The sequence below is a fragment of the Lipomyces doorenjongii genome, assembly GCF_038497915.1.
Source record: "Lipomyces doorenjongii strain NRRL Y-27504 unplaced genomic scaffold V1508scaffold_6, whole genome shotgun sequence".
Classification (NCBI taxonomy): Eukaryota; Fungi; Ascomycota; class Lipomycetes; order Lipomycetales; family Lipomycetaceae; genus Lipomyces; species Lipomyces doorenjongii.
Window position 1 is genome coordinate 352,406 of NW_027118073.1, and position 14,157 is coordinate 366,562.

At 45.5% G+C, this 14,157-nt stretch overlaps 8 protein-coding genes across 8 annotated transcripts; 2 read left to right on the forward strand and 6 right to left on the reverse strand.

The window, feature by feature from the left end:
* Nucleotides 1-532: 532 nt before the first annotated feature.
* On the reverse strand, nt 533-1,149 carry V1508DRAFT_402424 (uncharacterized protein; the record flags this gene model as incomplete). Its single annotated transcript, XM_066938486.1, has 2 exons — nt 533-766; nt 820-1,149. The coding sequence occupies 2 exons, from the start codon at nt 1,147-1,149 to the stop codon at nt 533-535; spliced, it is 564 nt and encodes a 187-aa protein (XP_066798093.1).
* Nucleotides 1,150-1,736: 587 nt separating this feature from the next.
* Nucleotides 1,737-2,313, reverse strand: V1508DRAFT_402425 (uncharacterized protein; the record flags this gene model as incomplete). Its single annotated transcript, XM_066938487.1, has 2 exons — nt 1,737-2,149; nt 2,181-2,313. 2 exons carry the CDS (start codon nt 2,311-2,313, stop codon nt 1,737-1,739), a joined length of 546 nt encoding a protein of 181 aa, XP_066798094.1.
* A 447-nt stretch (nt 2,314-2,760) lies between these two features.
* On the reverse strand, nt 2,761-5,091 carry V1508DRAFT_411121 (GTP cyclohydrolase N terminal-domain-containing protein). Its single transcript, XM_066939415.1, has 3 exons — nt 4,462-5,091; nt 4,248-4,396; nt 2,761-4,193 (listed from the first exon to the last, which is right to left on the reverse strand). The coding sequence occupies exons 1-3, from the start codon at nt 4,659-4,661 to the stop codon at nt 3,082-3,084; spliced, it is 1,461 nt and encodes a 486-aa protein (XP_066798095.1). The 5' UTR covers nt 4,662-5,091; the 3' UTR covers nt 2,761-3,081.
* Nucleotides 5,092-5,880: 789 nt separating this feature from the next.
* Nucleotides 5,881-7,012, forward strand: V1508DRAFT_411124 (transcription elongation factor Elf1 like-domain-containing protein). The gene is made up of 3 exons (XM_066939416.1): nt 5,881-6,290; nt 6,344-6,527; nt 6,588-7,012. The coding sequence occupies exons 1-3, from the start codon at nt 6,288-6,290 to the stop codon at nt 6,740-6,742; spliced, it is 342 nt and encodes a 113-aa protein (XP_066798096.1). The 5' UTR covers nt 5,881-6,287; the 3' UTR covers nt 6,743-7,012.
* Nucleotides 6,945-9,620, reverse strand: V1508DRAFT_411128 (uncharacterized protein). Its single transcript, XM_066939417.1, has 7 exons — nt 9,288-9,620; nt 9,113-9,216; nt 8,368-9,051; nt 8,107-8,315; nt 7,994-8,058; nt 7,580-7,942; nt 6,945-7,528 (listed from the first exon to the last, which is right to left on the reverse strand). Exons 1-7 carry the CDS (start codon nt 9,415-9,417, stop codon nt 7,056-7,058), a joined length of 2,028 nt encoding a protein of 675 aa, XP_066798097.1. The 5' UTR covers nt 9,418-9,620; the 3' UTR covers nt 6,945-7,055.
* Nucleotides 9,621-9,737: 117 nt separating this feature from the next.
* V1508DRAFT_411133 (kinase-like domain-containing protein) lies at nt 9,738-12,107 on the reverse strand. The gene is made up of 8 exons (XM_066939418.1): nt 11,898-12,107; nt 11,322-11,819; nt 11,189-11,270; nt 10,873-11,130; nt 10,786-10,813; nt 10,518-10,734; nt 10,275-10,466; nt 9,738-10,215 (listed from the first exon to the last, which is right to left on the reverse strand). The coding sequence occupies exons 2-8, from the start codon at nt 11,705-11,707 to the stop codon at nt 9,996-9,998; spliced, it is 1,383 nt and encodes a 460-aa protein (XP_066798098.1). The 5' UTR covers nt 11,708-11,819; nt 11,898-12,107; the 3' UTR covers nt 9,738-9,995.
* V1508DRAFT_411134 (uncharacterized protein) lies at nt 12,082-13,115 on the forward strand. The gene is made up of 2 exons (XM_066939419.1): nt 12,082-12,392; nt 12,491-13,115. The coding sequence occupies exons 1-2, from the start codon at nt 12,330-12,332 to the stop codon at nt 12,743-12,745; spliced, it is 318 nt and encodes a 105-aa protein (XP_066798099.1). The 5' UTR covers nt 12,082-12,329; the 3' UTR covers nt 12,746-13,115.
* On the reverse strand, nt 12,945-14,095 carry V1508DRAFT_247548 (cwf21 domain-containing protein). Its single transcript, XM_066936376.1, has 2 exons — nt 13,525-14,095; nt 12,945-13,453 (listed from the first exon to the last, which is right to left on the reverse strand). Exons 1-2 carry the CDS (start codon nt 13,770-13,772, stop codon nt 13,348-13,350), a joined length of 354 nt encoding a protein of 117 aa, XP_066798100.1. The 5' UTR covers nt 13,773-14,095; the 3' UTR covers nt 12,945-13,347.
* Between the last annotated feature and the right edge of the window lie 62 nt (nt 14,096-14,157).

A 14,157-nucleotide genomic window follows, 5' to 3' on the forward strand; every position in this document is an offset into this window, starting at 1 on the left:
ATGGATTGTATTTTTTGGCGTTTAGGGATGTAATTTGTTATGTAGTCAGATCTCGTTCATAAAAACACCATAATAACCAGCAAGAACAGATAATTGTCGATCAAATCATCCATCTATAATTCAATCGCTGCGCGACTTTTTCCAGTCTAATTAATGCACGGCGGTGAATGTGAGCATTCTTCCGCTACCAGACTGTAATGTAGTCAGGAATTTAGTCTCTACCGTTGACTGAGGTTTATATTGACTTTCGTGGAGCATATCTTCCGACTCGCATTAGCACTTAGGAGTTTCAACTTTGAGGTGATCTGTATTGATGCAGGCGCATGACATAAGTGGGATGCGTGATAACCTCTGTATTTGTGCACATCATTGCCACTGACGGCATGAATCATTGGTTGGAGACGAATAGTTACCTCTTACTCAGATAGCATACTACGCGATGGCAAACTGATGACTCTCTCTAATTTTCTTGGTTCATCCTTCCTGGCTATACCAGTAAATACAGCAGCTGGGTGGACTTTAACGTATCCCTTTACAGATTTCGATTCAACATCTTCGTCAGCAAATTCAATGTCTTCTCAACGCTGTCAGCTGCCCGTTGCACAATCTCGGATGTGAGGAGTCTCCATGTGCCTCTAGGGCGACCTTTTCGGGGCAGCGTTACTGGAAGGTCTCTAAACGTGGCCAATGTGGGAGGGACGATGTGTGCCGTGGAGATATCGACTAGGATATTCGACTGTTCAACTAGCCATCGAGGATGGATATCCTGTGCATCAATGGGATCCCCCAATCGAATTTGGTGGGATTTCGTCGGTAAACGTCGCATTTGCAGTGCTCAGAGGACCCTGCTTCTTCTTGATTATGAAGCTTTTCATCACTTTCCTTTTCAAGTGCCGACAGTGAGATCTTGGTGCATATTCCAGCTGTCTCAACCCGCTCACTCGCCGCGGTCTTCGTGACAGTCACATTCTCGTTCGACGTGATTATGCTACTTGTTCGAGCTTGGAGGAGACCACGTCGGTTAATCTTATTGCCTGCAGTAAAGAGCATGCCAGAAGATGACGTGAGCCCTGATTTCAGGGCTGCATGGCTTCCCTCGACTCGCGAAGATGTGCTGATGCCAAACTTGAGGTGTTTTTGAAGTTCCATCCTGCTCTCACGATCATCCCAACATTACGATTTAAAGTAATCAACAGCTTGTGAGAGAAAATATTTTCAATTTGCTGTAGCTTTTTTTGGGTGTCTTTCTCGGTGTTACTGATACCATGACAAATTTTCTTGACTGCTGCCATGAAATTCTCAAACTGCGGCATTCTGTTGAACATTCGACGTCAGAGTTTACAATGTTCTGCTGAATCTGCCAACGACAATCTGATTGAAAGTAATCGGAAATGCTTTAGCCCAGGCTTTCATCAACGCGTTGTCGGCATCAATGCTGACCACCTTAGGCGCGTCGTCCGGAAATCTTTGGCCTCTATGGATATGTTACTAGCTTCGACAACGTTAAGTTCTAGATTCCTTGAGCTTACTTAATTGCTCCAACACCCATCTATATGAGAGTGTCTGTTCATTGGTAATGAAACAGAGTGCTACAGGGATCATTCGAAGATTGTTGTCAGAGTCACAATATTGCCAAGCAGCAGACGGAAACGATTTGTCTTATACGTGGCATCTATCAAAAGTGGTATTGTCAGCTGCTATCTTCACACGATAGACCATGCCATCCTTGCCTATTGCTAGCACAAGATGTCCCGTTTTCCTCTTTGTTGTTGTATGTTCAGTTGTACATATCTCTGGCCAGAATGTGTTCCATACGTAACATTCACCATATCTGCGATCTGCGTATGTGTTGCTGAGGAGTCTCTCACAAGTACCAATACCGCCTGCTTGGCCTCTTCATTCAAGGATCTGCGTTCCGCATGTGCGTAAGGATTAAGCCCTCCAAATTGGTGACCCCGATGTTCATCGATTAACTCAGTGATTACCCACCGGTTATCAAGCTGTTTCTTGAAGCGCACTCCCACTCTCCAAGGGCAATGAGAAAGAATGTTTCGGGCCTCTTGGTGACTGGTCATACCATCATTTTCTCCCCGTGTCCCTACCACCGCTGGAAGACTATGTGTGCTGCGTACCTTATAGCTGCATTTGCCTGAAGTAAAGATGTATTTTCTTTTTTTCACCCTGCCATTTTTCCTGGAAATTATTGGATATAGGATATTGCTGCACATAACTTCTGGCTTTGCATCCGTTTGTAAACCGCCGGCCGATTGCTAAGACGTTGACATTGGATTCTTTGACTCTGAATTGTTCCATAATGATATTGTCTTTTTTGCGTGGTAGAATGCACTGGTAGTTATTCATCGCAAAGGGCTTTAGTTAGTTATTGACGCATAAATAACGCGCGTTATTCTCACGTCCATGACCATGGGCGTATGGGTGGGTAACATCCACAAATGAGTCCCGAAGAGGAATAGCGGATAGGGTTCCGATGTTTCTTCTTTAATAATAGGGCAATAAATAGAATGATAAATAAGATACATATAATGTCATGCGCCTACAACGTAATACTGCAAACCTCAACAATCAAACAAAACAAATAAGCCCGTTGGACCAAATATGCGCCGCCCCTGCTGTATTCCCAATAAGTTTGGAGTAGTATCTTTGTAACATAAATGCTTGTACGGCGAATTTAGCCATTTATAGGTATCGGCTGGTAAATGGAGTTATGTATTTTTGATTACCAATTTTGTTATTTAGTTTTGGGTCTATAATGATTGTACATATAGGGGCAGGAGTCAAGTCTTGTATATGCGAGATTCGCACTCTGGAAATCATCCAATGCATTTTATACAATACGTATTCTCTTTTGGGCATGCCTGTTTTGTTTCGTCGACTATAGAAGTCCAACGACAAGGATACCAATTCCCAAATTCTAAAGTAATCCATGACAGAAACCAAACAAAACTCCCCCCGAATGCGCCTTGACTGTCTAAACTTGTCAAAATCACAAAAACGCATATTCCAAATCAAAGAGGGAGAACATGTACATATTATTGTGGCGACCGGACTGTATCCGTAAGATCAGTGGTCGACGTCTTCCCACTGGCGTCCTTTGACTGCCGACAGTTCTTCCAGAGTGAGAACTTTTCCGGAAGTGAAATATCCCGCATGAATCTTTGCGTCAATTTCAACACGGGAATCCTCAGGAATGAGCTCTTCGGGAATTGGGACTCGTTCGTAGATAGGAATACCCTGATTGACAATCGCGTCATACTTCATGTTTGACATAGAAAGCATACGATCGATCTTCTTGATTCCAAGGAAGTGCAGGATATCGGGCATCAACGCCTGAAAACGCATATCCTTAACGCCGGCAATATTTTCCGTTCTGGTGAAATATTCTGCAGCGCTATCACCCATTCGCTTGCGAGCATTGTACACCAGGTATTTCGTAACCTCTCCGAGTGCGCGCCCTTCCTTACGGAAGTAGATTACAACACCGCTGCCGCCATTCTGAGCCTCTTTGACAGCCTCAGAGATACCGAATAGAAGGTACGGTCGGCAAGTGCAAATATCGCTACCGAAGACGTCACTGCCATTGCATTCATCGTGAACACGAAGTGCAAGCCGGCATTTAGGATCAGCGGTCTTTGCAGGGTCTCCGAAGATATAAGCTGTCAACCCCCCAATTGGAGGCAAAAACACCTTGATATCCGGACGAGTGATAAGCTCAGGGTATGATCCGCCGGTGTCTTCAAACAAAGCGCGTCGGAGTGTGCCTTCATTGATGCCAAACCTCTTGGCAACACCAGGAAGATACCAGACAGGTTCAACAGCAACCTTCGTAACCGTCAGATCGCCGTGCTCATTGATGACAATCTTACCATCAACTCGCAACTTTCCCTTCTTAACTTCATCCTCAATTTCATAAAGTCTCATATGAGCTTTAGTGACAGCAATTGTGGGTCTTATCTCAACTCCATCATTTATGTAATCTTTGAATAACCACGGCGCTAAGTGACCAAAGGGGTCCATTGCCACTATCTTATCAACGTCGCCCCACTGAGGGAACGGACCAATGGCGACAGGAGGCTCCGTGTTAGTAAAATCCGGCTTGTGGTTCAAATTGAGCTCGTCGATAGCAACAGCTAAAGCATGGTAAATGCCGTAAGATCCGGAATGAGCACCGACAGCTAAATCATATTCCCGTCAGTAACAATTTGAGGTTCTGTAAGAAGATATCTTACCGTTGCGCTTGCGAACAGTAGAGAGACTACGAGACACCACAACAGGTCCTCGAACGCGTGGGTCACTCGCACCCCATTGCAACGGAATAGGATCAATACCTGATTGACTGGGGTATGTCGTCAGAACGATGCGGTTTCCCCACTTCTCACTAAACAGCACATACGTCAGTATCTCCGTACATTGTATGTGCCAAATGCACAGCGTCACGCTTACGTAGCAGTACTCTTCTTCTTACTTCCTTCGAGAACCGAGTCGCTTATTGGCGACTCTGCAAGCAACTGAGGAGAGATGGGCGGACTAGGCTCGGACGGCGCTACGGAGAGCGGAGGAATTAGCGCCACAATTGGCAGCACCGGAGCAGAAGGGCTGATGTTCGCACTGTCGTTGGCAGTAGTTGCCCGAAGTGCATCCATGCGTGCTTCCAAGTTGCGGATGGCCTGAGACGTAGACTCGTTGGACACGTCAATCTAGACATAACGAAACGTTAGTTAGTCTGCATCGGAATATATAACAAAACGACGGGAAAGTAGCCAAAAAACAACTGAAATAACCTGGCCAACTTTACTAAATGCCTACGGAATTATTTCCAGTTGGATCAATAACCTTACTTTTTCTGAGAGGGTCTTATAATCAGCCTGAATCGCCTGTACGGTCGACAGGATCTGAGTAAGGACAGCCGACATGTCGGCTGACAATGACGGCGGCATCATGTTAATGCTGCCTAGTAGCTTTATTTGCTCTAACTAGCAATATTTATAAGACGACTTAAGCAGAAGGCCTTGAATACAGAATAACGGGCACAAAGACAGTGTGAAAGAGAACAAAAGGCGGGAGAGGCGGAGCCTGTTTATTTAGGAAGAGGCAGAATGACCGCCACTGCCCCGACAGAACATCACCTGTGCCGTGCGGCTGAAACTCCCAATATGCGCGCGTGCTGGTCTGCTCTATGGCATTATCGTATTGCCCTTGCGCTGTTTAACACCAGAAGTCCTATGGCTTCGAGGTATGGGTCATTGTATCACGCGAACGTCTCCACGTTCTAAACCCACGTTCTAAATTAACGCCATTCCTTAAAGCAGCGATGGTCAACGTTCCGCTTGTCCCGGATTTGTTGAGTCGCCCGCCGATGACTTCACAATGGTAGCACCGAACTTCTGAACTGTCGTCGGCCTAGGACGAGTCTCGGGAACAGCCGCATTCGTCCGATTAGACACGTCACTGCCCCTGATTAATGAAGTCAATAAATGATATCTCGGCCGTCACAATATTTCCGCCAACGACAGTATAAATCGTGAAGGCGTGGGCTTAACTTTCGGTATTGTAAAGTATTTTATTTGTTACTTGCTTGGCGCTCGCTTGTATTAGACGTGACCAATCTCGACATTTTCATCGGGCACCACCTAGCATGCAGGACAAGGACTTGTAGCGCGCTTGCATGTGAAGATTTGAGAATATATAGAAATGAAGGGAACATTCATTTGGACAACGGCGTAGGTAAATGCTCCGGGAAATTCAAAAACCTATGGAAAAACAAAGTATCTCGGAGGTAAAACGTAACGTCAAACGAAGCCGTGACGGCACATATCAAGGCTCCAGTCTTGCTCTCTTGGCGCAGTATCTTCTGTATAGACAGGATCTTGGCCTGTCAAGGCTCCCCTCCTGCCGCTTTAGTACTGTACTTCACTAGCACCAGCTGGCACCACGGGTACTCCCTTGCCTTACGATAACCCACCATTAACAATTGCCCTCAATCTGTCTGCGATTTACTAATCCCAGCTACAGTGCATTGCCATTACTTTTCCTGCGTCTCATGTAAATGCGGCCGATGACGTATGCGACGATGATCTAAACGGGTGCCGGCTACACAACCGACCTACAGAGGAACAATACGCCACACGTCTAGCCGCGACATCCACAAAAGGCAGGGTAAATTTCGACAGCTGATGTCAGATTCAGCATAGTATTTGGTAGTCTGGCAGATCACTAATCTGGTTCTCGACATTTCCTGTGGGACCTCTCCGGATCAATACTAGAAGATCATGGTACGCAATCTTCACTGTTATTTATTTGGGTTTACTAACGACGTTCTGTGTAGGGTAAAAGGAAGAAATCGACTCGCAAACCACAGGGTCCACGGAAACGCGAACCCCTTCCTACAGTGTTCTCTTGTTTGTTTTGCAACCACGAGAAAAGCGTAGTCTGTAGGATAGACAAGAAGTTAAAGCTTGGGTTTTTGAATTGCAAAGTTTGCGGCCAGAATTTTCAAACTCAAACAAACTGTATGGTTTCTGTGATCTTTGTTCGACAAAATTGTGGCCAAGTTAACTCAATTTGCCTAGCATTATCAGTTCCGGTTGATATTTACAGTGAATGGATCGACGCGTGCGAATCTGGCGAGCTACCGGAGAAAAACGAAGACACCGGGGACGTGGAGAGCGACCTCGATGATGAGAATGAACCGGAGGGAGAGGAGGATGATATCGCATTGGAATAAATCGTAACTTGATAATACGATGACAAGTTTCCATTGTGCTGCTTCCATTAAGTTTGCTAGTTCATGTGGCAGACACTGACTGATCACAAATTGAAACGCTTGATTGATGCTCCGTTATAGCAGGGCCACATGTGTGTTATAACTGGACGTGCGATTATTACTCACGGAGACCATCGTACTTGCGAATCAGGGAATTTCATACTCTCAGACTTGCTCATCTATTGTATCATCGATCTAGGTTTACTTAGGAATATATTATCCTTACGCTATGCCCATTAGCTCCATATTCCATCCGTTAACGCATGGTAAATTTCTAATGTCTAGCAGCCCAATCCTTATACCAGTCCAAACAATGCGAGTTTGCAACGCTCGCACCAACCGTGATTTTGCTTTTCGAAATAATACTCTTAATAATGGTTTCGGTTTTCTTGCCATTGGCGGTGTACGGTATCTCCGGTGTCTGGTCGATAATGGCCGGTACGTGACGAGGGGACAACTGCGTTCGAATTGTCAACCTTATATTCTTGACCAAATCCTCAGTGAACGAAATGGACGGTTGCAATTTCACAAACAAGACAACAACTTCGTCGATATCTTCGGATCGTTTCATACCGACGCACAGGGCGTCCTCGACCACTGAGGGATATCCTTTTGTGAGCACGTTGTAGATCTCACTTGAACCGAATCTCACACCGCCAGGCTTCAAAACACCGTCTGATCGTCCCAACATGACCAATCCACCAGTCTTCAACGATAATCTGACGAAATCGCCATGGTGCCAGATTCCTGTACGACTTTAGCCACTCACTATGGCAATAATATGACAAGCAGAGTTACCTTCAAATCTCTCGAAATAACTGGCCCTATACCTCGCACCGTCTTTGTCGTTCCAAAACATGACCGGCATACATGGAAAAGCCGTCACGCAAACCAAATCACCTGGCTCATCGGTTTCTATCTTCTTGCCATCTTGATCCCAGACCTCGACCGCCATTCCGAGGCCGCGGCATTGGACTTCGCCTTTATATACTGGGACCAAAAGCGAAGGCGCGCCAAACAGGGAAAGAATGTCAGTGCCTCCTGTAATACTAGCGAGGAGGATGGGGCCAAATGCTTTGTAGACATACGAGAACGTCGAAGGGCTCAGAACTGAACCAGTGGACGTTATCACTGCTAGTTTCGAGAGAGCATAGGTATTCTCTGTAGGAGACCGTTAGTGACAGTGACGCTATCTGTCGAATGAGAGCTTACTGGGCTTGGAATGCTTTTCTTCTAATAACGAGAGATATTTTGCGGATGTACCGAAATATTTGACTCTATCAACCAATTAGTAATCGATTGCATAGCGAAGTCTATAGACATACCCAAGCTCGTCAATTAATTTAAACATAGACATCTCACCAATTGGCTGGAATGGCGAACCATCGTACAGTACCAATGTAGCTCCTGAAGCAAGTCCCGAAATGAGCCATTGCCACATCATCCAGGAGCACGTAGTGTACTGGAAAAATACGTCACCGGCCTTCATGTCCATATGAATCAAATGCTCTTTCTTATGCTGTAACAATGTGCCCTAGCCAAGTCAGTATGTCGCCAGAATGCTAGTTATAATTATTGAATCGTACGCCTTGGCCGTGGACAATACATTTCGGTTTACCGGTTGTACCCGATGAATAGACAATGAATAATGGATGATCGAAATCCAGCATCTCAAACTCTAAAGCTGCGTCTGCTCTCACGCGTTCCACAAACTTGTCTGACAACATAGCAATACCATTTATCGGCTTGACAGAGTCCAGGTCGATTTGCTGCAGGTCTGACGTCTCGTTGACAATAAGCGCCTTCAGACTGGGTAATTGCATTACAATCTCTGATACTTTCGGAAGATTGTCAAATACCTTTTGGTTGTACAATGATGCGTTGTCCGCAAACATTAAGACTGGCTGGATTTGCGATAGACGTTCAATTACAGCGACAGAACCAATCTCAGAGGACATTGAGGACCAGATAGCACCGACCGCAGATGTAGCAAGAAGTGAAACAAGCGTGGAGACGTTGTTAGAGACATAAGCAGCAACCCGATCCGCTGGTTTGACACCAAACTCACGCATTGCCGTCGACAACTTACGTACTCGATCGCGCAGTTCTTTCCATGTCACATTTTCCTTCGTGAACTCTGTGACGGAAATGACAGCTGTAGATTCGGGATCGACAGTAGGGACTGGAAACAGTAGGTTCTGTGCGTAAGATAGTTTCGCACCAGGGAAGAATTGTGGGCGAGGGAACATCGGTGCAGTGGTGTCAACTACCTGTAAAGTTGTCTCGTTAGTGAATTGTGGAGAAAGGACCAGCATTAGAGACTTGGCTTACAGATGTATACGGATGTGACGCTACAATGTGTGTGAAATCCCAAACTTCTCTCCAAAACATAGATATATTATCAATTGACCATTGATACAATTCTTGGTAAGTCTCTGTGACAAAAGCGTCAGAATCTTATGAGTACCAACGGCGAAATAAGTCTGCTAGACTGAATGAGGCGTACTTAATTCCGTTCCGTATTTGTTATTTATCAACTCCAAAAAGTGCCATGCCTCGGTTTTCTCAGGATGGTTATATCTCCACAGCTCAACGGGATGCTCAAGAAGAGATGTCTCTTCCTCCTCGAAGGTCATCGCGCAGTGTTCAAATTGCGGCCAGAGAAAGTAATGGGTAATTAAATGATCAGGATTGCTGTCAAGGAATGCGCTACAAGATGGGCGCGAACGCAATCGCTCTTTCAAAATCTCTGGAGACTCAGATATTTAAAGCAGCAACGATGGTGTAGATACAACAGTCAGATGGATCCTCAAGAAGGCTGTCATGCGAGGCTGTCGGGACAGCCCCGGATATCGATTCTGTGACCACGCGGGAACCCCTGAGTTTTAGGCCAGGCAACCCTGTCATTTCGCTATGCCGGCCAATGAGATGTTAAGCCTGCAGTAACTTCGCGCTCTAAAGAATTCACAGGTACATTGTGTTCATATATGACATTGATATAGGTCTCTAGTACTGAGCTTGAAGAACTGTTCATACGTTTCGTCGAACATGTATATTTACAATTCCCAAAAGAACTCCCAAGCCTATGCGCGTCTGCTTCTATCAGCGTACACCGGCAATGCATACACAAATTGCCATGCTCCATATAATACAATCATCACGTCACCGCAACATATGCCATCTATCGGCCAATCAGGTTATTGTTGCACAGCCATCACCAGCGACCCCGTGGGGGAGGGGCGTAATCTTTCTGTTGCTGAAAATTTCTCCGATCATATTCATGAGAAGAGTCATACATTGGCAGCTCCTGAGGCATAGCTGGAAGTGGTTTGGTAGTGAAGTATGGATGGGAAAGTGCTGATACAGCAGTTATTCTCCGACATGGATCCAACGTTAGTAAATCCGAAAGTAGCGACACGCCCTGGGGTCCCAATCTAGTCTGATGTTAACGAAATGCACGTTAAGTGGTATGCCATACCTGACAAGGACTTACTCGTCGTATTCAGATTCAAGAGTACGAGGGAAGTCGTACAGCTTGATCGTGCCTGCGTCAGGTAGCCGGTCCCAGCCTGGCATTGTCTCCTGAGTCGGCGATCCGCAGAGCTGAAAAATTCGACGGATCTGATCTAAATCAGAATTTCCTGCTAAGATCGGCTTGTGCCTATACATCTCCCCAAGTATACACCTTAGACATGGTGAGTCCAGCTCTCTCCTTACATGTACAATCGATACATACCCAACACCCCATAAATCAATAGCCGAAGTATAGCGCCGTTCACCTAAAAGTAATTCAGGCGGACGATACCAGCGTGTGACCACACAATTTGTATATTCACGGCGTGCAAGGCCTGCGCCGTTGGAACCTGCCACAGGTGGATCTTCCTCAAACTTCCTGGCAAGACCGAAGTCCGCCACTTTAAGTACGCCTCGATTGTCTATCAACAAGTTTGCGGCTGAAAAATTTTAGCGTTTGTTATCCATCTGAAATGACAGCCTTACGATACCTTTCATATCTCGATGTAAAATTCGATTCTAAGAATTATTAGCTCTGTATTGCATGACATCTGAAATAAAAACTACAACAAGCATACGTCATGTAAATACTTAGTTCCTTTCAGTAGCTGGATCATGTAGCATTTAATTTGCGCAATGCTAAATGAAACATGCGGATTCTCCAGTAATCCTGCCAGATCGTGGTCCATATACGGAGTGACCATATATATCTGACCCCTTCGTTTCGTGTTCTTATCCCACACTGCACGTTCAATCGACATTTCGAGCAACGGAATCACGTTCTTATGTGATAATTGTTTCAAGATGCGAATTTCACGTATTGCAGTAATCGGAAACTAACGCCGGGTTACTCTCGATCTTCGAGAAAAGGATAGTCAGACTCCGAGAACTTACGCCTTCTTTCTCGTTATGCATCAATATTTTCTTCAACGCCACCAATCTTCCTGTGCGCCGATGTCGCGCCTTATATACCTCACTGTCAAACCTTAGCAGTCATCCACATCGCTGACTGTTGATGAATGCTTACCCAAACGTGCCTTCTCCGAGCTTTCCCAGCTCTTCATATTCTTGTTTGACGAATGTGCATCCACAAAATGAATGCTTTGTCGGCACCACAGTATGACCTGACGCAGAGTGTGCCGCTGCCGATGTCGATGTTGATTGTGGTCGGCTACGAAACTCACCTTCCGGTTTGCCTCCGTTTGCATTCTGCGCCGGAGTTGAGCTTTCGTACGTTTGCGTTGAGGAGTCACTGTTTGGCGCTGCCGGCTGGCCCCATGGTGGATGCTGTGATGGCCTAGCTATTTGTAAAATCTCGCCTTCTTCTAGTTTTCGTCGTAAACTCGGCGGACTAGTTGACGAGATGTGGGACGACGTCGGAGATGTAGTACCATTCTGCCGTTTCAAAGACATGGCACCCAGTGACTACAAATGACTAGATCAAGCTAAAGCTTCTGCAGTCGGTCGTCGACGCTACTGATTAGTGGCCGAGCGTGAACAACAGTCGCTGCCTTGCACGAGAATGCTAGAATAACACACGTTAATATGGATTTTTATATTCTGTATATAGCGCTACCCGCTGCTGTGTAGTTCCCACGCATACCTTGCTGAGACGTCACTTCACCCCACTTTTTAGACACGATTCCGTGTGACAATATCGATCATGCCAAAATATATTGGCATACAAGGCGACAGCTTGATATTTAGTCCAAAGCTCAGTATACGACCACAGTAGATATGTGACTCGTCGTGGCAGTGGAGAATGACCGCGATAATACTATTTTCGATGTTCGTGTTATTACAAATTGTTGGTGGCCAAGGAACGCAGAAGTGACCTGTGCGACTGGAAATAATTAGCTCTGTCGGCCTGGCTGGGACAAAAGGAAGCCTGGTCGAACGAAGAATTTTGGGTCACTCAAATTTTGAATCTAGATCATTTTCTTCCTACATCCACATTCAATCTACCTGCAAGTAGTGATATTGAAAGCGCAAGTAGGCGTGATATTGAATTACTGGTATCGGTGAGACGATAACAATGTCGAGTTTCCGTGCGCGGTTTAATCGCATGTTCGCAGGCGGCAACCTAGAACTTGTTAGGGTACGTTCCATCAATATCTTGTTCCCATATTCATTACTCTACTTGGCTCTGGCACTCGTATATATGGTTGAAGAGTTCTTGTATAACGAACTATATAGTTCACATTCTACCTACTGTTCCCGATTGGATTCATGTACTACTTCGGCATAGGCCTCGAGGAAGACATTGAGAAGCAATATATTGCGCAATTGAAACGAGAAGACGAACGCAAAAATCTGCCACAGACGGACGAGGAATGGGCAAGACTGTTGGTCCAAGCACGAGAAGCCAAGTTGCAGAACATGAAGAACCAAATTATGACGCACGAGCTAAGGAATAGAAGGGCAGGCACAGGCGACAGCCAAAGAAACTGAGCTTCTCTTTCGCATTGTTATAGAAAGGCAGATCAGTGGATACTAATGGGCACGGGAGATGGATACTTGGCGTTGGTTCTTGTTAGTTCTGTGGGTTGTTGAAATGTGTGCTAGACATGAAGGTCGAAGATTTGGATCGCACACTCTCGGCCACATGAACTTGATATCGTATGCTCAACTCTGCTTACAATTGTATATAAATACTCGATATCTACTTGTACATAAGGTTCAACTTGCTTTGAGAGTTATTAACAGTATCCCATTTATTCGGAGCAACATTATAAACTAGTGGGCGGGACGGCCGCTTGTTGACGTAAGATCCCAGTCAGACTGGGTAAGATAGCATGCACAATATATATTTATATATTTATATGAAATGATACCTATTACACCGAGTTCAGTAAATCAAAAATCCTATCTTACAAAAAAAAAGGTTTGCGCGAGAATTGTATGTTGCTCCTAGGACGGTTTGCTCGCAAATAAGTCACACAACAACATTATGTCCAGCTAGATGACATAAACACTGGTAGAAATCAATATTCCCGGATAGGTGGCATAGGCTTAATCTGCCGAGACCTCTATTCGATTTAGATTCAAACCTTCTATCTAAAATCTCGGACCGAGCTTCTCTGAGGTGTTCTCTCGGATCTTCTGATTAAACTCTCCCTCAAATATTCTACCCGTTTCTCAATTTCCTCTTCATCAGCTCTAATAATGTCGTGTTAGCACGTCTCGTCAGACGCCACCTACTCGGTCAGAGTCATGAAAGAAATACCTACCCTTCATCCTCCAACTGATCTCGCAACTCCATGCATTTGACTTCGATTTGCCGCTTTGAATCATGTTCAACAATCTCTTTCACTGGCTCCTTCCGCCAAGCATCTCTAGCCAGGTCCGAAGCATCTTCGAAGTCTTTACCGGGCTTAACTGGCGGTCCACGCGGCTTAATATGGGAAACATTGCGGGTGATGTATCCGCTGGTGCCACTACCTCGCGGAGTGGGAAGGCCGATGTTGTTATAAGACATATTACTTCTTGACTTACTGCTGGATCAATGAGACGTGATTGTGATAGTCGATCCCAAAAGATCTGGATAAACTGGTATATTCTCTTTTCGGATCCTTGTCGACGAAACGATCGGGAATGATGCAAGAGCAGCCACTTTGGGTTAGGGTGATCATAAGTACTGTAGTCTTATTTTCCTTGGTCGCGCTGCAAGGGGCCAACCGCCCTTATGGTTCCAGTCCTGACAATTTGTAGCTATTACTTCACTCGCAGTGGAATGACGTTTGAGGATGCGGCGTTAAGAACCCTTGGCTGAACCCAGATTAATCTACATTAGACAGATCAACTGCCCGCTGGAAGAATTTTGCGACTCGCGTTGGATTCGGAGGCCAACCTCTCAATAGAAG